At 37.0% G+C, this 23168-nt stretch overlaps 1 protein-coding gene across 4 annotated transcripts in view; it reads right to left on the reverse strand.

Annotated features, from left to right (window-relative positions):
- Lsamp (limbic system-associated membrane protein) overlaps nt 1–23168 on the reverse strand; it is a 692964-nt gene that overhangs the window by 242976 nt on the left and 426820 nt on the right. For all 4 annotated transcript variants that reach the window (XM_023717642.1, XM_023717644.1, XM_004633319.1 and 1 more), the window contains exon 3: nt 7930–8055. In XM_023717642.1, coding sequence (XP_023573410.1) covers nt 7930–8055 — 126 coding nt within the window. The remainder of the gene's footprint in view (nt 1–7929; nt 8056–23168) is intronic.

Below are 23168 nucleotides of genomic sequence, written 5' to 3' on the forward strand. Positions count from 1 at the left end.
TATTAACTTTTGTTTCACTTGCCAATGTGTATGCAGTTTATATTTTATCTTAGCTATTCCTCAGTAATATTTTTATTTTTGTGAAGTTATTCATTGAGTGACTCAATTAATTTATTGCTTGTGTTCTATATCCCAAGTGATACCCTTAGAATATATTCATGGATAAGGATAATTTCTGCATTTTATAGATCTTACAAACTAGAGAAATTAAAAATAGATACATAATTTAAATACAATTTTATGATATTACTTCGTAGAGAAGTGGTCATTCTAAAATTTTTGCAAGAAGTTATATTGCCAAAATGCTCAATAATTTTCATTTTATTCTAAAGGCACTGGGAATATTCACTTAACCATTTTTATATAGAAGAATAGTAGCAAGGTGTCCAATTGGAGAACTAATGAAATATAGAGAAAATATTAGTTGAAGTACATAGTGACTGTAGCAATGAGAAAAGGTGAATTGATAGGTAGTTACTAAGAAAAATAATCAAAAAATGTGTCAAATTATTTCTGTGGCAAAGAGAGAAAAACAAAAAGTTAGGATCAACTATGATATGCTGGTGCATGCCGATAATCCCAGCACCTAAGAGATGACAAGCTCAAGGCCAGCCTGGACTACAGAGCAAGACCATGTCTCAGAAGATGAAAACGAGGGAAGAAGGAAGGAAGAAAGGAAGGAGGGAAGGAATGGAGGGAGGGACTGACGAAGGAGAGAACAAAATGAAAGCAAAAGAAGAGAAAGCTAGGATCATTCTCACCTTTCTGTAATGGAGGATTTTTATCTTTTTCATGTCTGTATATAGACATGGTCTTCCTCTGTCACTATCCAATGGCTTAGCCCTAAAAATAGTAGGTCATACTTGTAAGAGAGTAAAATCTTCTCTTAAGATACCAGTCATAAAAAATGTGACAAACATACCATTATTAGTTTCATACCAATGTAATGTACTATTATTAGTTTCATATGCTATATTAACAGCCAGATGAAAAAGTTTCTCTCAAAGGAGGAGGATGGGCGTATGAACAACTGTGTTAGAGAATCTCTGTGTAATAAGATGTCACTGTTGTCACTTTCTCTTTAAAAATAGATACTATAAATTGAGCACAGTAGGTGAGAATGTGAGATGCGATTCAGCACAAGATAAAAAATATTAAGACTAGACTTGGAGATAACATTTAAGGAATCCTCTTGGTTGTTGTGGCAGAATGGAGAGTGGACCTAGACAAGAAAGAAACTGAGGTTGTTTTCAATCAAGTTATTTATTCTTCCCTTAAATGATCACTGTAGGTAGCAAATATTCAAATAATAATAATAAATATTAATAATATCAGTTATAACTAACATTGTACTGAGAAATTTACCAATATACCTTTTGACATTCTTATAACTTTTGATAGCACTTCTATTTTAAAATCTGTTTTAATATAAAAAAATAGATCATTTAGAGTAGTGCCAAAACAATAAAGTAGCAAGATATCCGGAAGGACATGAGCAGTGGTAAGGAATCTGTATTTCTGCTCTATGAGGTCCTGTGACGAGATTCTGATTAAGACATTGCCTCTTCCCTAGACAAAGATCTCCTGTGTCCAAAAGCACTGAAATCCAAGCTATTCCCATAAAAATGAGTCTAGGCTAACTCATTTCTCTTTAGGCAGAGTGTGTCTAGGCTAATTCATTTCTCTTAAAGTGGGGGATTCATCCTGACAGCGTAGTGATGGGGCCCTAGGATGATACTAAGGCACTTGGCAACACATGCCACAATAGCCAACACAGCAGGTATTGGAAATCGCCACAGGTATAAAGGTGCGCAGTATCAGTTATTGTAACTCCGGGAATTTGCAAGTTTGGCTCAAGGAAGCCAATTATCATGTAGTTAAATTATGTAGTCTTTGTTTTTTAAATTATCTATTGTTCTAATGATCAGGTTACTGAAAAATAGTTTACATTTAATTGGTTAGGCTTTCTGGAATCACATGTATAGAGAAAAGGGATGGGTTTGACCTTAATCAAAGATATGCATCAGCACAAATAGTTGCCAGTATACTTGCTACACATGGAAGCAAATACCCACATATAAATACAGTAGTTATGCATATGCATTTAGTATAGTATTTTCTACATTGCACACTATTGTGTATACAATGGTATCTCCAAAATCAGCCTACATGTAATCTCAAAAATATGGCATAAGTTATCTTTTCCTGACTTTTGGAAAGAGAAAATGGTAATATTAAAAATAAAAACAAATTCTGTATGTCTTTTTAGTTTTATTTTTAAAATTTATGTATTCGGTACAGGGTCTCACTGCACAGCTCCGATTTGTAGTGATCCTCCTATTTCAGCCTCCCCAGTGCTGGGGTTACAGGCTGGTGCCACCACATCAGGTTTTGGTGGCTGGCTTAGAGCACGAGGGGAGGGCCCAGCACAGCATGTGGTGCCAGAGATTGAACCTGGGTCCTTGGGCTTGCCAGGCAGGCACTTAGGCCACTGAGCTACCTCCCTGGCCCAAATTTTATATGTTTAAAAGAAATAAATAATGAAAAAAGTAGCATAAGAAGATAATAACAACATAATTTCTCTTATAGAAATTCACACAATTTCTAAAATTTTTTTTCTTTTCTGGCCTTATGTGTGCTCTTATCTTGGCTATGACGCTGTTCTTCTACTTTCTTGGCAGGTCTTAGTCATTCTTATGGTCAGAACGTAATATTCTCTGAGGGGAGCTTTGATGGCCTGGTACATTTCACTATTTGGCCTTGCTTTATGTCATTAGTGAATGCTATAATTTTCCTTTATAATGTATGAATGTAATCAAAGGGTTAATCATGCAATTATTAGTGTAATATGCTACTCTTCCATTGAACTATAAGTTCCATTTGTGCAGCGAGCCTGTCTTTCTTATTCTTCATTGTGTCTTTTTTATAGAATGAACGCATTACAAATAAGTCTGCCCAAAGTCTGACAAATGCTTTGTGACATGGATATCAGGATTATCTTCAATATAATCGAGTACTGATAGACATACACCATTCTATAAACAAGATGCTGAAAACAACCCAATATTTTCTTCTCTTTGTAAGGTGAAATGGGAATATTACAAAAATTAAATTGCAGAGGATTAAGGAAAGCAATTAATAGAACAAGGTAAACCACTATTCTCCTTTCTATGTGGTCAACAACTCTTACTCTTAGAGTAATGGGCTTGACCCTTTCATACCCAAACACCTTCAAAATTAACACATAGAACTTTTTGGATGTTCTAAAGAAGAAAACTTAAGAAAAATAATTTACCAGAATTTGAATTGTAGGGTGTATGGCCTTTGTTAAATATGGATCATACTTATCCTAACTTGTCAACTCAAGATCTGATGATAGTAGTTAAAATATTTACTTTCAGAATTTGACTAAAGGAATCTTACGAATTCGTATATCAAACCCACAGAAACAGACTATATACTGGTCTTACAGTGTGAGATATGCAACTAAAAGATACATGATGGTAATGCATTAATGGACTTCAAGAAAACTATCAATAAAAAAAGCTCAGAGTTAAACATGAATTAAAAGAAGAATCTCAGATCAAGAGATGAACACCCAATCCATAATGAGAAAATAGAGTTTGAGACTCCTGAAATCCTCGTGGCTCCTCCCAAAATAATGCTTTCTGACTCTTCCATCAAAATATACAATGTGTTTTAAGTAAGATTTCTATGTTCCGTGTTGACGTCTCATCTGGCTTCTGACTGTACAAAAAATTACACAGTAGCTCCTGAGCCTGCAGGGCAAAATCCTCAGTGTGCTTTTTGGGTTTTCCAGGTTACAAAAGTCAGTGAGATTGTGAAACCTTTGTAGAAACAAAATGCATAGAGACAATTTTATACCCCTGAGCAATTGTGATGCCCCATGAAGGAAAGGCTTTCTCATGAATGTAAGAAAAAAGATTTAGAAATGAAGTTCAATGAAGATAGGAGCAGCATCATTCACAGAAGGGAGATCAAACACTCCACAGAAAAAGACATGTTACAGTGCAATTGCCCTCTGGGTGACACAGGATTATGAAAGTCTAACTTAATTAAGGGAGAAAATAGGTCACATTTAATAACTACACACGTGACACATCATTTTGACTATATAAAGTAACCAAAGAAAAGAAAAGATTAAGAAATTAGAAATATATGAAAGACATACACAGAGTGCCTTAATCTCTTCTCCATCAAAGTCAGAGAAGTGTTTTGATTCTGCATATACAAAAAAAATCATCCTTCTTTTAATTTATTTCTTTTAAAACATCTGCTGTGCATTTGAAAAAAGAAACTTTAAGTATCACTGGAAAGGGAAACAAAATAATCCAACTAAAAGTTAAAGAAAGAAGCACTGAGTTAGGAGATAATTCATTCTCCTTATAAAAATATACCATGCATCTCTTTTTCTTTTCCTCTTCTTCAAATGACAGGTAATCAGACATTTATGAACTCAACATGGAATCTTTCCCCTTTCAGGATTTCATGTTCCTGTGGGGTTGAGCTAATTACAGGCACATTTCCTATGGAGGGCACAATGTTTCCACAGTACTGCAGAAGCACAATAAATAATTGAACAAAGCTAGCTGGATTATTTTTTCTCACATGGCCACAGGTTGTAGGCAGCTCTGCTGTCACACACAGAGCAGCAGGTCTCTTCTTTGGGTGTCTCCAAGAAAGGCTTTGTTTGATAGGCTGAAAAGGTTCACACTGTTTCCAAATTTTGAAAGGGATAAAACACACATAAAATCCTAGTTTTCTTTATAGAACTGTAAAGGCAAATGCTCACTCCTGTCACTAGGAATATAATTTTGATCATGTGTTTGGTATTTAGGCCAGATGTGAAAGAGATGAAAGAGTAAGCTTGGGAATTAATACTTGTTGTAAGGGAGAACAGCCGTCTGTCTTTGACCTACAAATGCATCAGGGAACTGGTTGCACATGTGCCCCAAAAGAATTTGGCTCATGGAGAGGGCTGAGACAGATGACTATTTAAAAGTAAAGCTAATGTTTTATCCTGTTCAATGTAGTACTCAAAACTTTATATAGAGAAATACAGCAAGAGAAAATAATATATGAGATATATACGAAAGGAAGAAGTCAAACAATCTTTTATTCACAGATAACATGAACTTTTGCAGAGAACACTTAAACAACTCCACTAAAAGACTCTTAGAACTATTAAAAAAATCAGCAGAGTAGCAGGATACAAAATCAATACACAAAATCTATAATACTTCTGTACACTAACAATAAATGACTGGGAAAGAAATTAGGAAATAGTCCTATTCATAGTAGCTACAAGGAGTTAAGTACCTAGGAATTAACTTACAAAGTGAAAGACCTTTATAACATCATAATGTAACACTTGAATGCTGTCCTCTGAAAAGAGATTGAAGAGGACATCAGAAAATGGAAAGATATCCTCATTCCAGAATAGGTTTAAACAATATTGTCAATGTGGCCATACTACTGAAAATGATATATACATTTAATGCAATCCCAATCAAAACACCACCAATATCTTTATATGACTAGAAAAAACAATCTATAACTTACATCCAACCAAAAGAAGCCCAGAATAGCCAAAGCAATCCTCACCAATCCAAATACAACTGGAGGCATCACAATACTAAATTTCAAATCAGTGAAGGAGAACTAAGGACACAGAAATAGCTGTAGGCATTTTTAGCCATCTTATCTTCAACATAGGTCCTGTTTCATAGCCTGAAGAAAAGACAGCCTCTTTAACAAGTAAGAAAAGTGGTTATGCATGTCGAAAACAATGAGCTTGCCCCCGTATCTCTAACTTTGTAGTGAAATAAAATGAGATGGTTCAAAGATCAGGTAGGAAAACAGAAACATAGGGACGGGAAGGTCATTGAAAGGAGGGGAAGGGACTGGGACCAAAAGGGAATCAGAATGTATCATTTACAGATGCACATTCTCTGTGCTCAATGTGATCATTATGTGTATCAAATTATATTTTCTATGCATTGTAAACATATACTAAGAGCAAAAAGTAACCATTTGATACAACTGCAGCAATGTGAGGGACACTGTCTCTAAAATCCTCGGCGCCTTGAGTAAGAGCAACAAGTCCTTGTCCTGCGTCCTAAGCCATGGTCTGCGGCAAAGGCATGCAAAGTTTTCTCTGAAGGATCAGACAGAAAATATTCTCAACTTTCTGGGCCAAGCCCACAAAACTCTCTTGTTTTTACAACAAATTTAGGCATAGACAGTGTACAAACAAATGAGCATGGATATATTTCAATCAAATTATATGTACATACACTGAAATTGAATTGCATTCATTTTTTTGTATATCATAAAGTAGAATTCTTCTTTCAATTTTTTTCTCACCATTTAATAATTTAAAAAGAATTCTTGTTTACAGGCTGTGCATATTTAGGACAGACTAGATCTGGCTTGTAGGCTATCAGTTGCTGACACCTTGTTTTGGATTATAAAATAACAGATGTAGAAAAATTTTAATTAATTTTGAAATACATGACAAAATAAGTAAGAAAACAAGATTATTAAGGAATGTGGTATGTATATGAATTGGATGCCATAAACATCTATATATTTTGTGTAAACTTAATTATATTAATGTACAACTTATACGTAATAACATTCTTTTACAGAGAATCATAAAGCTATCTTCATGTTTGCTAACAGTTAATATAGTGAAAGATTAGGGGCCAGGGAGATGGCTCAGTGGATAAGCGCTTCCCTGGCAAGCGTGAGGGTCTAAGTTCAATCCCTGGTTCTGCACAAAACAAAACAAAACCAAAAAACCCCAATATAGTGAAAGATTTGGGAACATTTGTAAAAATGAACTGAAGCAGTGTATAAAAAATATAACTATCGCTTAGGAAGAGAATGGAAGATATACTAAAAAGAAAAGGGAATTTCTTGAAAAGGACTCTCACAATACTGATACTATAAAATATCACTAATCTCTAGATAGTATGATGAGTTTAGAAGCTATCTTTGATAAAGTGTTTAAAGAGAATCTTGTAGCTTTTATTCCAAGTCTCCAGTAAGTGAAAGCATCTGTAAGTTAGGACAGGGTGGGGAGGTAGGCTTAGGGTTAATATGTCATCCAACTAGCATGGGATCTGATTCATTTCAGGAGTGAGATGTATGAGATCTTCAGGTTCATACTTCAGAAAATCCTCTTTATGTGCTTTTCCATGTGAAGTATAAAATGCATCAATGAGGCTATGAGATTGAGAGTGAGCCCCCACATAAATACCTCATGCATTCCTTATAGGTTATTAATAAATAATAAGTCATATGTATTAATAAAGATGGGCTTTGAGTGACATTTTTGAACAAATAATGGATGCCATTAATAATAATATTTGTTTAAATATAAGACCAGATACCAAGAACAGGGCATTAGAAATCAAAATAATCAATTTTGTATTATCCCAATTTTCCCTTTGAAATATTGCATAAAAGGAAACTAACCAGCAAAAAACAAATTTGTAAAACCTATGTAAATTTAATTCATACAGAACATTTCTCTAAGACACATAACCATGAAACTTGCATTTGTTGCCTTGAAAACATTCTATTGAAAGTTATACACACACACACACACACACACACAATCAGTTCTGTGGCTGTAAGTCTTATAGAGATGAACACACTGTCAATGTCCATGAAGATCATTACTAAGACTTTTGTTGGAATTTCACAGTATTTTATTATTTTATTTATTTATTTATTGGCAGAACCAAGGATTGAACTCAGGCCCTTGCACTTGCCAGGGAATCGCTTATTCCACTGAGCCATCTCCCTGGCCCTCCACAGTATTTTAGCAAGATACATTCTTGTCCTTCTACTTCCATCTTAACTGGTGTGAGGCACCTTGGAAACTGGATGATTGCTTACCAGTTGGTGTAAGGTGTCTCCAGGTAATAACAGGTTCAGGGCGGCCATTGGCCATGCAGACCAGGGTCACATTGCTGCCCTCATTCACAGTGACATCCGAGGAGATGTTGGAGATCTTTGGTGGAACTGTAAAGAAAAGCAAATGGAATGCATAAGCATGTTAGTTAAGGTAGCCTTGCCACACTGGTCCCACGGCTTCATGTGGCAAATGTGAGCTTTTATTACCTACCTTGAAATTCTGTGTTAGGTATCCATGTTTAAGAGCCACACTTGTAATCTGTCCACCCTGTTCCTAGGGCACTTCTAAAGTACCACTAGAAGGTTAGACTCTCCCCCTCTGGTCACCTGAGTGCTGTCCAAAGTGTACTGATAGAGTCATACAAAGAAAGTATCCTAGCTCTTTTCAGATGAGAATAAACTTATCTAAAAATGAGGAGTCAAGTACTTCAATGCAAATTAAGAATAACTTTTTTTCTAATTACTGGCACTTAAATTTATTATCTTTTTTATATAAAATGAATAGCACCCTACCTCTCTTCAAATGCTAGGGAAAGAAAAAGCGTTATTTCATACACTTTGCAGCATTGTTAGTAATATGAAGTACTTATTTGGTCACACATTGAAGCCCTGGGCTAATTACGATGGAAAGCCTCTACATATGGTCTTTGTTTGTAACAGGCCAGCTGAACTACTTTAGAATGTAAACACTGAATTAAGAAGGCCTGTGTTAAGACATGCAGATCCTGGAAAAACATTATTATTCTCAATACTACCATCATCGCCACTTTTAATAATTTAATAATAGCTAACTTTAATGAAACGACAGCTATTCCTGAGGATCAGAGTAGGATACTTTACAAGTATCATTTCAGCTTCTTATAATAAAGACATGATATTCTGTGAGGATTTTATTTATTGATGTAGATGCAGCCAGGTGGGAGGCAGAAAAGGAGCTCTAATCGAGCTGCCTCCAGACCTGTGCTCTTAAAGACTTCCCAAAGATAATTTCATCTTCACAACGCAGGCTGCAGATGGCAGAAAATGACAGAAATTACTTTTTGGTGATGTGAAAAATGAGTTCCCAACGGCAAGCTGTGCTGCTGCCTGACTTCCGTCATTAGTGTCCAGGGTGGCGACACTGATCCCACATTGGTAGGCTTAAGTGGGAAGTATATTACTCACAAATTTCATCACAGAGGTTGTGCACTGATTACAAATAGGAAGGCTGATGGTCAGCTGTGATCCCTTTTCTCAGTTGCACATGTTATCCCTGAGGAGGTGTGTGTGAAGGAGAAGAGGCTAGAAAACATGAAGGAGTTCAATAAGAAATAATCTTCTTTTTTCTCATTCTTCCTTCCCATTACAAACACTCCATTCCTCCCTAACTAGAAAAGTTTTTACTTAAAAAGGCACATTTGTGACAGTCACATGATCCCTGTGAATCCCTTCAGGTGACATTCAGGCACTTGGGCCACAGATGAGTTCAGAGTGTCACAAGAAGGAAGTGGGCTGGGGAACTACTGTGATTTTAGCACTGTTCTAACTTGGACACATGAGAGGACCTCTGGGTAGTAACTGGTGACATTAAATTAATCCCAATGGCAGCAGTAGGCTACAGTTAGTTCCCATTAGTTAGCACTCTCTATTTGTAGAGTGTCTAGTCTCCCTCTCAGATATTGGGGTTAAGGGTCATTTTCTTGAATTCATGCTTTGACTTACAATAGGTTCTCTCAGAGAACATATTTTATGATGAAGATCTGAAAGCTCATGCCTATTTTATAAGAAAGAACATGAGGTACATGGAGGAATAGTGGCCTTTCGACGATGGTTCCTTAAAGAATCATGACTGGACTTATAATTTAGAGTTCCTGAATGTCCATCTGTCTGTTTTTTAATACTCAGTTCTTAATTCTATGAGTAAGTCAGTATTCTGAACATATCCAAGTAAGCTGCAATGAAGACTAAGTCAATGATACTGTTAAAAAATAAGACTCAGGCATCTTGCTGGGATTCTCAATAATGTAAAACCTGTAACAGCAACTTTTTATAGAAGTTATAAGATCCCACGTTACCTCTAGAAAGACCACGTATTCCTCTATAGTTACCTATGAGTTGCAACATAGGACATGGTGTAAATAGATAAAATATAGGGCTGTGGAGATAGCTCAGTGGTCTAAGTGTCTGCCTGGCGAGTGCAAGGTGCCAAGTTCTATCCCTGGTGCCACATGCTATGCTGGCCCTGAAATGGGATATGGTGGTGTGCATCTATAATCCCAGAGCTTGGGAGGCTGAGCCAGGAGGATCGCTATGAGTCTGAACTACATATTGAGACTCTGTATCAACAACAAAAAAAAGAAAAAGAATTAAAAAAGATAAAAATATAGATTTTTTTCTGATAAAAAAAGGGAAGAAATTTCTAAATCTTTAATATTAAAATGTGCAAATGCATTAAAAATAAAAAATCTATAGCTAAGAGGATGAAATCCAGAGAGTATTTTCCTATAATAAAATTTATCTTCCATTTTATCTATTTTAAATAAAAAAATACACTAAGGATTTTGTAGTTGCATGTTACACATGTAAAGCCATTTAATCTTACATAGACAGGTACTTTTCTTTTTCTTTTTTTTTATTTCTATATTTAGGGTAGGATCTACAGTGCCTACAGGGTCTCACTACATAAATAGGACTCATAGTGATCCTCCTGTTTACAGCCTCCCAAGCGCTGGGATTACAGGTGCCACCATGCCCAGTCTCGGTTGTTGTCTCAGCATGCTCCAGGGGCAGGGACGGCACCCCAAGCTATGACCCCAAGCTGAGCCAGGAGGATCGCTATGAGTCTGAACTATATATTGAGACTATCAACAGCAAAAAAAAAAAAGAAGTAAAAAAAGATAAAATATAGATTTTTCTGATCAAAAAAGGGAAGAAATTTCTAAATCTTTAATATTAAAATGTGCAAATGCATTAAAAATAAAAAAAAATCTATAGTTAAGAGGATGAAAGCTGGGGATCAAACCCTGGCCACTACGCTCTGCCTAAGCAGGCGCTTTAGTCCACTGATAGGTATTTTTCAAACTGGTAATACAGTTTAGATTAATTGATTACAAAATTATATTCTGGGCAACAAGCATTTTCACTTTCCTAAGCAAGGGCAGCAAACTCAGGTCCCAGGTCCAAGAAAGTGGAAGTAAAGAAAATGTTCATGGTGGACAGTGAGAAATGTAACCACAGCTGGGAGATAATTGTTGTATACCTCTGAAGCACTTCCCTAGGGTGTCATCTCATGCTTTACGTGTCCTCTCTTCATTTTATTGTATACCAGCTTCTTCTTCTAAGTATTTACATATGAGGCAATTTCCTTGCTCTAAGAAGAACTCCATTTCCCAATCCTATGCCAGTACTGTGCTCATTTTCAGCCTGTGTGTTAAACTAGGCATTGGTGTATGTCTGGAATCCCAGCACTGGGGATGCTGAGGCAGGAGGAGACCTGTGAGTTCAAGATCAGTATAGGCCATACAGTGCATTCAAGGCCAGCCCGAACTACACAGCAAAGCTCTGGCTTTAAAATCTGAACATACATACACATTTTTAAATGAATTATAAAATACCACATCAACCTTGAATATGTTGTGGAGTCTCCCTTTAAGCTCTAAAGAAAGTGCCCTAAAGAAGCACATGAGCAGCCATATTGTTTTTAGGTACATGGGCAGTATTTATTAACTTGTTTGTACTGAAATATTTAACTCTGTTGATCGTAACTTCATTTTTCTAGTCCTTTATTTTCTTGGGTTCCAGGACAATAGGCTCATTTGCTCTTCCTTTTACCCTTCTGGACAGACTCTCCAATTTAACTTTTGGCTCATCTTACCCTTTACCTTAATTATCAGTATATAAGGCTCAGTGGGTTTCCTCTTTATTCCCCTCCGTGTGTGCATTCACTGATGTCTCACTCTGTAACCTCAGAAGCCAAGGCCCTGTTATCGAGGGGTCCACATCAGTGTCGCCGGCCCAGGTTGTTCTTGCCTGCTTCACCCCTGCATTTCCAGCTGCCTCTTCTCTGCCTCCATCAGATGCCTCCAATACTCTTAAGTTTCTCTATTCATTTTCCCTACGAAACAGCTGTATTTTATTATCTTGCTGAGTGGTTCATTATGTAAAGAGTTGACCAGGCAACAAAAATAACACAGTCCCCAAAGCAAAACAATAACAAGACACCACCCTTAACTTCTCATTTCTTTTAACTCACTCACTATTCCAGAAGCCCTGTTTAAGGCATTGAATTTCCATTTTTTAAAAAATCTGAATCACTGTAAGAAAATTAAAACAGATTTCCACAGCTCTGGTCCTCCTTTCCTGAGGCTTACCACCTTACACCACACTGCAATCATTTTGCTATAAATTATATATTTGAGTATAGTAGCCCTTGGTTAATCTCACTGCTCTCCAGATTTGAAATCTAAGCTCCTTAATAAGATTTAATGGGTCATTCATGATTGGCTTCTGCTAATCTCTCCAACTTCATTTCTTGCTCCTTTTGCCCTGAAACAGCCAAGTCAGAAGTCAGATCTAACAAGATTTGCTTTTGAGAATGTGCTCTGCTCACAGCACCATTGGATTTCACTAGCTTTTCTACATGCACGAAGTGCTCCTCTTTCAGCTCTTCATGTACTGAGCCCCTTTCCCCTTCAGCTACAGTTTTAGCTATTCGGTTTCTCGGCTTGCTTTTTTTCCCAGGACAACTTTCCTGTCACCCCTTACCACCACAACTCCTCTGTCTACAGTGGCCCTTTATTGTTCCATGCTGCATGCTGAGTCACACAATTGTTGCTTCCTGTGCCTGTCCCTGGATTCTAAAGGCAGGCCATAGGGCCTTGGTTTTGTTTTCATAGCCACTAAACTATAATGCCATGGATTCAAAAAATATGTGATAATACCCCCTTCATCTCCAGATTTTCTTATTATACTTTCATAATAGATCATATTGATTATTTAGGTTAACAAATATAGGCTTTTTTAAAATCAGTGATATATGTCTCTTATCAATATTTCTTATTTATTTATTTTAATGCATTTGGTTGGTATAGGGTATCACTACGCAGTTCAGACTTGTGATGATCCTCCTGCTTTCAGCCTCCCCAGTCCTCAGATTACAGGCATTTGCCACTACTCAAACTCTGGATGGCTCAGCCTGCTCTGGGGGGAGGGCTGGCAGCACACAGGGTACCAGGGATCAAACCACGGTCCCTGCACTTGCCTAATCTTGCCTAAGCAGGCACTTTAGTCTGCTGTGCTATCTCGTGGGCCCCCTCTTATCAATATTTCTTTAGCCATCCTTCTAATCATTTATTTCACCAACAAGTGTTTGTGCTTTTTTTTCAGGAAACTTTTCCTGTCATCCCCTATCTCCACAAATACCCTGTTTCTGATGTTATTTGGGGTTAATGAAAGGATTAACCATGGGGCAGGGATGTGTTTGTGTAGCTGAGGAATGCAGAAAGCAAGAAGTACTTTCTGCCTCACTTAATCAATTGTTAATTGTTTTAAATGTCACATCTTATTTTCTTTATGCTGAGGAGTGACATTACAGATAGTTTAGTAGTTCCTTAAGATTTTCTATTATTATTATTATTATTATTATTATTATTATTTTCATTTATGTATTTGGTACAAGGTCTCATTATATAGCTCGAGTTTATAGTGATCCTCTTGTTTTCAGCCTCCCCAGTGCTGGGATTACAAATGTATGCCACCGTGCCCCAACTCTATTGCCGGCTCAGAGTGTCCTGGGGGCAGGGCTGGAGCAGCATGCGGGACTGGGGATCACACCCCGGTCCCTGCACTTGCCAAAGCAGGTGCTAGTTCACTGAATTATCTTGCTGGCCCCCTATGATTTTCTTATAGGAATTCATGAACCTTAAAATTAAAGCACCACTGATGGTTTCAAGTTATCGACTCATAGGATTTGTTAATATTACCTCTTAAGGACTGGCCAGCTAGCTCAGTGGACTAAAGAGCCTGCTTTGAGTGCAGGGACTAAAGTTTGATCTCCAGCACCATGTGCCATGCAGGCTGTGCCCCAGGACCTCACTGAGACAGAGATTCAGACTGGGCATAGTGGCATGCACCTGTAATCCCAGCACTTGGGAGGCTGAATACAGGAGAATCACTAGGAGTCCGATCTATGTAGTGAGACCCTGTAGACCTTGTACTAAATATATATATATATATATATATATATATATATATATCCTCTTAAAATCTTTATAAAAGTTTTGAAAAGTAGTAAGTGTTGTATTATGACTATTATTGTTACCATTTTCACTATCACCATTTTACATATGTTGATATAGGGGACAAAATGGTTAAAACTCACATAGCTAAGGAAGGTTATATAATTTATTTTTTCTCTACATAATATTCATTTCTCTGAACATGACACAAATAGGTTTTTCACATTGCTTCATTATTACCAAGGAACACTCTTTAGGAAATAATGCTCAATATGATGAATTTATTTGTATCAGCTGTGTAAGTTGTTTATTTTTCAAACACTGTAATACTGATTTATGTTCATTTCTCTGCTCGCCATAATGTTCTTGAGAAGTTGGTCTCTTCCTGGAATATTGCTCAACAATTCCCACTCTCAATATATTTGCATGATTTGTCATGTTTTGCCCATGAAGGCCATAAACTGCTTATTTGATGTTTTCCACTTACTCAGTTTCAGTCATCTCTCCAATTAGTCTGTGTGGTTTTGTTTTATTTTCTGACTAATGAGAGCTATTTACACTGCAGCTGATACTGACCTTTGGCTGTCATGTTCCAGTTTCCCTGATTTATTCTTTGCCCCTTACTTTTGTTTGTGAATATTTTTATTTTGCAGAAGTTTAAACTTTCATTGTTGTTATGCCTCTTAACCTTTCTTTCCTGATTTCTTTCATTGCTTTTGTGCATAGATTATCATTTTCTATCATAGATCAGTTAAGTGTGTATCTGTGTCTTCTTTTCAATTTGAATTACTCGTTAATATTGAACTCTATCTCCTGAAATTTATTTATAATATGAGAACCAAATTGTTCTTCTGTGATTTTAAGCCATTTCCTCAGTACCATTTGTTGAGTAGTATAAAATATAACCAATACCTGTGGCTTTCACAGTTATCCTACAAGCTCCAACCAACTCGCCTAGCTGGTATTTCTGAAAAACATGTAAACGATAATCCTTGACTAACATATCAAGTAATTTTATGAAAATACTTTTAAAAAATAATTGATATTTTGTGGGCTGGCCTGATAGCTCAGTGAACTAAAGCACCTGCTTAGGCAGAGAGCAGTGACCAGAGTTTCATCCCTGATGCCCCAGACCCCGGCCCCAGTGCACTGAGATGGGGATTGAGGCCAGGTGTGGTGGCGGGCGCCTATAATCCTGGCACTTGGTAGGCTGAAACAGGAGAATCGCCAAGAATCCGACCTATGTAGTGAGACCCTGTAGACTCTGTCCTAAATACAGAAAAAAGAAATAATGTAATCTACATCATTATTCTGTGTTCATCCAAAATCTAAATTATTATTTTTATTACATTCATATACATACATTCTTTATTTTTAAAATGTGCATTTTTTTCTAATCAGTTAGTAGGGTTTTTTTTTTTTTGGTCTCAATTACTTTTACTTGTTGCTGGGGCAAAACACCTGACACCCAAATTAAGGAAGGAAAGGTTTATTTAGCTCACAGTTTATGGAGGTTTCAGTCTATACTCGGCTGGCTCCCAGGCAGAGGGGCACATGGCAGAGGGCAGCAGTTTATGGCAGCAGGAAGCAGCAAAGAGCAAAAGGAAAGGCAGCAGCTGCGGTGTCTAGCCAGCGTCTCTCCTCTCCTCTTATATTATAAACAAGCTTCCCAGGGGCTGGGCGTGTAGCACTCACATACTGTCCATGCCCCCCTTTTGCACAGGATGAAGATGTTTACAACCTAAGAATCCTGGCTCTCTGCTGAATCACTTAATTAAACTTCTGAAATTCACAATGAATCAACCAGTACATTTCCAAAAGAATGATAAAATTTAGGTGAATTTATGTGGACTTCCTGGACTATACAAGGAATGAATCTTGGTAAGATTATATGACCCAGTCAGTTTGGCTTGCCACTAGTATTTTTATTTCTTTTTTTCTGTGATTCTCTTCACCAGTTATCTACCAGATTCACAAGATGTGTCTCAATTTTGGAGGAAACAGAACTAATTTATGTGTTTGTACAATTGTCAGGGTTCTGATCCACCCTTTCTTCTTTTTAGACTAAGTGTTTCTCAGGTATGACTAAAATGTAAGCAAGTCAAGGATAACCGTGGAGTTGAAAGCTATTATCTTAGTACTAAAATCTAACCCTCCTTCCACCTTGGTTTTCTTTTGGACTGCTACCACTTACCCACAGTCATCACTTTTTTTGGACAGTCCAGTGAGTGACCCATTCTCACATGCTCAAGGGTGGGTGTTTGACCCAAGGTGGCTCACAAAGATTCTGTTTCCCCTCAACATGGTTTTCATTAAATATGACTTGAAATAGATTAAGACTAATTTAATCTGTGGCAAACTGCATGGATAATGCCAATTTTGTGCTCTTCCCATATTCACTTTCTTTGCCATGCCCCTGCCCTTCTGCAGTAGGTAGCATATACTTTCGCAAACCTGGACCACGTTGCTTGTTTTTGTCAATAGGATATCAGTATCTGGGGTATGAACTGAGTTGTGGAAATAGCTTACACAAGTGGGCTCACTGGCTCTAACACCTCAGCCACTATAGTGAGGGGAACATGCCTATCTGAGCCTCTTGGTCTTAGGAGAAGGAGAATGGGATCTGGAAGTGGATTCACAGATAAAATACAGGGCACCTTGTAAAATACAAGTTTTAGAAAACCAATATGCCTTGTAACACAAATATGTTTTGAATATTAAATGGGATACAATGATAGTGACAACTATTTGTTGTGTCTGAGAAATTCAAATTTAATGGGGCATCTTACGTTTTATTTAGTAAATTTGTTGTCTGCAGGAGCAGAGTCATCTCCAGGGAACACCAGTCTATGTCAGGTGACATGCATGCTTATGAGAATTGAACGTTAACTATTATTTTATGCTCTTTCTCTGTTCAGAAGTAATAATTAGATTGAGACTTATCGTAAAGGGGCAACCACCTGAAAGGACAATTGTTCCTCTTCAGTTTCTGCAACCCGGTGTCTAGAGAAGCATGACTTATGGGGTTTTCAAGGGGGAAGTGTTTCTCTTTTGTCTTTGATTCTGTGAGCTCTTCTACATTGATCCTGTGAACCACCTTTTTTGCTCAAATTAACTAGTCAGTTTCTGTTGCCTAAATCAAACAATCCCAATATTTGAAAGTTGGAAAGTAGTCATAGGGTGAGAATTGATCCTAGCAGTAAATTGTTGTTTACTTTGGATACATACTTTTTGGGCTCCCACAAAACTAATTTAGTTGGATGTTTATCATTGATTCTGATCTGTTAGTACATATTGTTTTAAAAATAGCCTTAGGCCTACAAACTCACCTAATTTCAGCTGAGTAGTTTAATGCTTTTATTGTTGTTCCTTAAATGACCAACGAACAGAAGGAAACCAATCAATATTCCAGAGTAAGAAAGAAAACTGGTCAGTTGGTTCATTTTCCTAGCATGAAATAATTAGAAGTTATTATACTTATTCAATTTAAAATGGCACTCACAATGGTGTAAATTAGCAAAAATCAATCTCACTAGTGATTATTCCCTTAAAGTTGAAGCAAGGGGTATCTGTTTACTGTGTGTGGTAATTGCAGGGAGTTAAAAATTTTTTTCTTTTTCAAAAAATTTTTCAACTCTTTATTTTCTAACTTTTGAAGAAAAACTTTAGCTATCTGTGGCACATAAAATAGGCTCTGGCATAGTACGCTGGGTTTATTTGAGTTGGGTTTAAAAGCTGGGCTTCATGAGGCATCCCTATAACCCCAGAATGCTGGGAGACTATAACATGGGGAGGATCAAAATTTCAAGGCCAGTTCGGGCAACTTAGAAATCTAGAGAAACCCTGTTCCACCCTCCAGCTCCCCCCCCCCCAAAGTCTTGAGGCTGTAGCTCAACAGAAAGGCCTTGGCTACTACAGTACCATAATAAATAAATAAATAAATAAATAAATTCTGGAATGCACAGAATTTTTCTTCAGCAGTGCTTGGCTTTCAGTAAACACTACCCCATGAGTCAACAACAATTATAAAAGACATAATATTTTATAAATGCCACCTTGTGAAACAGCAAACATCCATCCAGCTTGGCATTTTACTTCTGAAAATGCCACTACAACATGTTTTCCTGCACAGTCTGGAAGTTTCCAGGATGGATGACAACTGCAGAATGCAGTGTAGTCTAATAGACTGACAACCGTGGGATTTGATCCTGCCCGACCACTCGCCCCCACTGCTGCCACATGCCCTATGGTATTTGCCTTGGTCCCCTACCACAGGGCACACCCTGAATGACTAAGAAATTTCAAATGAACAAATTATTTAAATTTTTTTGAATCTAAGTTTCCTCATCTGGAGATTGGAGGTAATATACAAGTTTAATATTAGGTATTACAGAATTGATGTTAGAGTCAGATAAATTAATGAATGTGAACTTAATCTGTAAACTCTAAAATGATGTATGTATTATTTAATACATTTATTAGAATGTACTAAACTAGCTAATAAAGCAGCATTGGCTTAACCCTTCTCAAGATAACATGATAAAATGTTTCATGTATTTACAAGTTAATGGCATTCTAGTAATATTTTTGCAGATTCTATTATTGCCAAAGGTATAGTTAATTAGTATAATTCATAGTTAATGGTTACTATAAACAGAAACAATAAATCACCCCAAAGGCATGTGTGAATCCTTTTCTACTAATGGGCAGAGCTACAACAATATGTTATCCAATTATTCAAAGTCTAGACATCTTATACCTATTAAAAAAAAAATGAAAAGACACAAGGGTTTGCAACTGTAAGCAAAGGAAGTTTCACCAAAACTTTCAAAAACAACTAACTCAAGAAATTGTTTTCCAAATAAAATTTTGTCATCATTACATATTTATGATGTAAGTCTCAGTAAAATATAGATTTTCCGTAATTTGTTGTTCTCGTAAACAACAGATGTTACCAGATATTTTGTGGCTGTAATTTGAGTCAATGAAGTTTTACAACTTGTAGCAAATTGAAACACCTAGCAGTGATCATTTCTTTTCTACTAGTTCCCAGTTCTGTTAGAATCCATGTATAAAGCAAGAAACACCAGTCTCTGAAATTATTATTTCAATCATGTTGTGTGGGAACATGCTTCCATTTAAACCCACAATTCATGAATATACAGGGTACATGTGAAAATCATGGGTTCTTTCAATGTTAGGTGAAACTCTGGTTTAAAAAAAAATCTCACTGTTCTATCTGCTACTTAAATGTCTCTGTCAGGCAGGATTAGAAGTGCTATACTTACGCATACATTAACAAAGAACCGAAGAACTTAAGATAAGAAGGATAATATGCTAATTATCTAGAAGAATGTGTGCACAAATCAAAGCAAAGCTAGGTTCCAGGAGTAGGATAATGTGGTGGAGTCAAGGAAATAGGAACAGGGAAACTCATAAAAGTGATATATTCAAACAAAGCATGATTTAAAAAGTAGTTATCATCTTTTAATCCTCTTTTAATTAGACAGGAGAAGTTTCTGACCTGTACAGGTAACTAAAAGTTAGTGCCCAAAGCCTCACTTAACATAGTCCTCTGAGATGGAGCTGACATTTCACTCTGCCAGCCAAAGGTGTGAGCAGTGTAAGACACTCTCCAGAGCCTCTGAGTCCTACATTATCACATTCTCAAGTGTCCCTTTGAGCACTATCATAGGGCACCAGATTTACAACACAATAGTCCCCAGAAACTCATCTTGACAGTAGCTGCTATCAAAAAGAGGGTTAATTTGGGGTAGATTGCACTGAATAACTCAAAAAAAGGTAAGCTTGAGACAGAGAAGTCTTATGAATCTCACTTATGTAACACCGAATAGCAGGTGCATCCTTATGGTGATACATGTGTGGCATGGATGGCTATCCATATAAAACGTTCTCTTATTTGACCTAAAATAAAGTAAATTGAAGATTTAGTACATTTATTAAATGTTTAGAATTACACTTCCACGTAAGTATGAGGGCGAGCTTAGGAGCAACATGTACAGTCAGGACAAGGAAAGGCTTTCCATCACTGATGCTTCAGCAGTACATACTCTGTGGGATGCCACGTGTCCCTTCCAGCAGACGGGGCATTGCCTTGCTCAGTAAGCACAAATGGTACCACTCTGACTCTGCTCATTGAGGCTACAGTTTCCCCACAAGTCAGCAGCTCCTTCACAACCTGACATCCCCCGGCCCTTGTTCCAGCTGCTTCAATATTTGCTTTCCTTAATTTGGGTAAGATTCCAGATGCTGCTCTAACCAAGATATGGAAGGAATGAAACTGCTGTCTTCCACTGATGCAAGCAAAATATCTTTCTCATTTCTTGCACTTAAGGGATAGACTTTTTACATACTGTCCATCTAGAGCAGATGGTTTTATTTGGCAGGAACAGTGGTATCAAGCAGAGAGAAGTTAAAAAATAACAGGTTACTTTGAGTAGACGGAAAATAGCAACTGGGTAAATTCCAAAGTATGGAAGTGGCACATTGAGACTGTAAAAGAAAATGGTGGTATGTCTTCTCCTTTCTGTAGTCTAAAGGATGCATTTCTATATATTAAAGGGAGTTATTTTTTATTGTTTTAGAAAAGGTAAAAATTCAGGTGCTATACTTCCAGTCTAACAAAAAGATACTTCTAATGTCAAAGTCATCAAAACTAAGCATTAAACCATGACATCCTTAAAGACTGCCAAATATTTTATGTACAACACAATTTTTTTTCTTCCATTGATTTTTTAAAAGATTTAAGGTATGGAAAATATTTCCTATATGTTATATATGAATTTTTCAGTTGAGAAGTGATTACTAAGAATAAATCCTAATATCAAAAGCAGGAATTTAAAAACAAACATACAAGGGCTACCGAGATAGCTTAGTGAAAACTAAATGCCTGCTTAGGCAAGCACAGGGAGTGGGGTTCAATCTCTGGCACCACATGCTGAACCAACGCCACCCCTGGGCCCACTGAGTTGGGCATGGAGTCCGGGCGTGGTGCATGCCTGTAATCCCAGTGCTAGGGAGACTGAAAAGAGGAGGATCACTTTGAGTCTGCATAGTGAGACCCTGTACCAAATACATAAAAATCAAAAAGAAAAACAAAACAACAAACATACAAGAACTATAAGGAAATTAGAATGACAAAGATGCAAAGACATCATCTTGTTTATGATATGTACAGACAACACAAACCCAGAGTATTTTTTGGGTGCTTATGACATGTAGCAGAACTATGCTACATGTGAGCAGAGATCAGGCAGGGTAAAATGATGACAATTATGACTTAGAACCGCCAGTTTATTACTGTTTCAACAGAAGTGCCAGTAGGAGGTTATCATGACAATAACAAGTTATTCTAAGATTTTTCAAGAGGGTTACTGCTCATCTAAAGTTTTCATTTCATTTTGCAATCAAAAGTAAGTACTGTAGCTATGGTGTTTGTAAGAACTCCTTAAATGTAATGATTCCATGCCAATATTATTAGCCTAACTTCTATTTTTTTCCAGTGGTTTATGGAATATGGAGTTCTTTGTGTATAGGGAAGGAAGTAGATTCTAACAGAAACCAACCAGAGGGAATTAAAGCATTCCTAGAATACAATGAAAATGATAAAAGGAGTTATTTCCTACCAAGGGCACAGAAGATAGAATATTTAGGCAAGAATGGAAGTGATAGGAAAGTTTTAGAATTTCTTTCTTTACATTGCCCCATTGCAAGCTCACTCTGAACCATTTTGAATAGAATGGAACATGCACATTATTTCCTTCCACACAAACCGAGTTACCATTCTAAATTAATTAATGCATTTAAGCCAACTATACTTTATCCAAAATTATATGTAATGGCAGAAAACACAGTAGTTGTTAAAAATATGAAATATAGCTAGGGGAAACTGAATGTTTTCTCCAATTATAGGTATGTTTGAAAGCTCCAGAGAGATAATGAGCAGGTTTTAGTGGGACTAAAAAGGGAAAACTTGAGCTGATGAACATCATTTAGATTCCTTTTATTCCTCTGTTCTTGTCCTTCGTTGGAGATGCAAATGAATATTAAAAATGAAAGAAGACCTAAGCAAGTAGAAATGTAATAAGTAGTATTAGTATGGTTAATAATTAATAAGAACAATGATTCTGTGAGGTAGCATGACATTTTATCATTTTCAAAACACTGGTATGGACCCTGCCATCTTTGATCCCTACCAGTAAGCCTGCCTGACAGCTCAGACAGGCCTTGTTGTAACCTCCCCTCCGCAAGTCATTGGTTGGATAACAACGCTCAGAGTCATCCTCAAAGCCAAGATTACAAAGTATCAGAGAGAAAATACTGAGTTCATAATCAGTTCTGATTATGTCAAGAAGAGTAAAGGGAGGTCTTAGTGTTCCCCAGGCTAAACAAACTGCAACTGGCATGTGAAACATTGCCAAACTCAGAATTAAGGAACTGCCCAATGGCCAGGGCATAACCTCAGATAAGACCATCTGGGCAGGTGGGAAGCTGTGTTAAGCACAAAGGTGGAAAGGCCACTAATTATTAACTGGTGGTGAACTGTGGCCCTGGTGCCAGAGTGGGTAGCTGTGTCACTGAAAGCTCTACAAGGATTACCTTGTAGGGGAGTCTGGTTTACTGAAATTAGTATTATTGAGCTATATTCAGTTCTAATATTACACCACTTAGAATTTGAGTATTTTTCTAAATAATTGTGATAATATATATAATCTGTAAAACTCCAGAAATTTTCCAGTAGAAACTGGACCCATCTCTGCAAGCCTGTTCAGCTCCTGTATCACATGTCCTGCCTCTTAATTTCACCTTTATGACACGGCCTTGCTCTCGTTTTCTTCTTTGTGAAACTCAGGAGAGGGGCATGGTGGTGGTACTCTGAAGGACCACACTTTTTCTGCTTACACAAAAACATCCCAAATAGGTAAGACTCTCATTAATCTTGGGCTAAATGTGAAGTTAGACATGGATGGGCCTCAGTTCCCACAT

The sequence above is a fragment of the Octodon degus genome, unplaced genomic scaffold (genome assembly GCF_000260255.1).
Source record: "Octodon degus isolate 3935 unplaced genomic scaffold, OctDeg1.0 scaffold00053, whole genome shotgun sequence".
Classification (NCBI taxonomy): Eukaryota; Metazoa; Chordata; class Mammalia; order Rodentia; family Octodontidae; genus Octodon; species Octodon degus.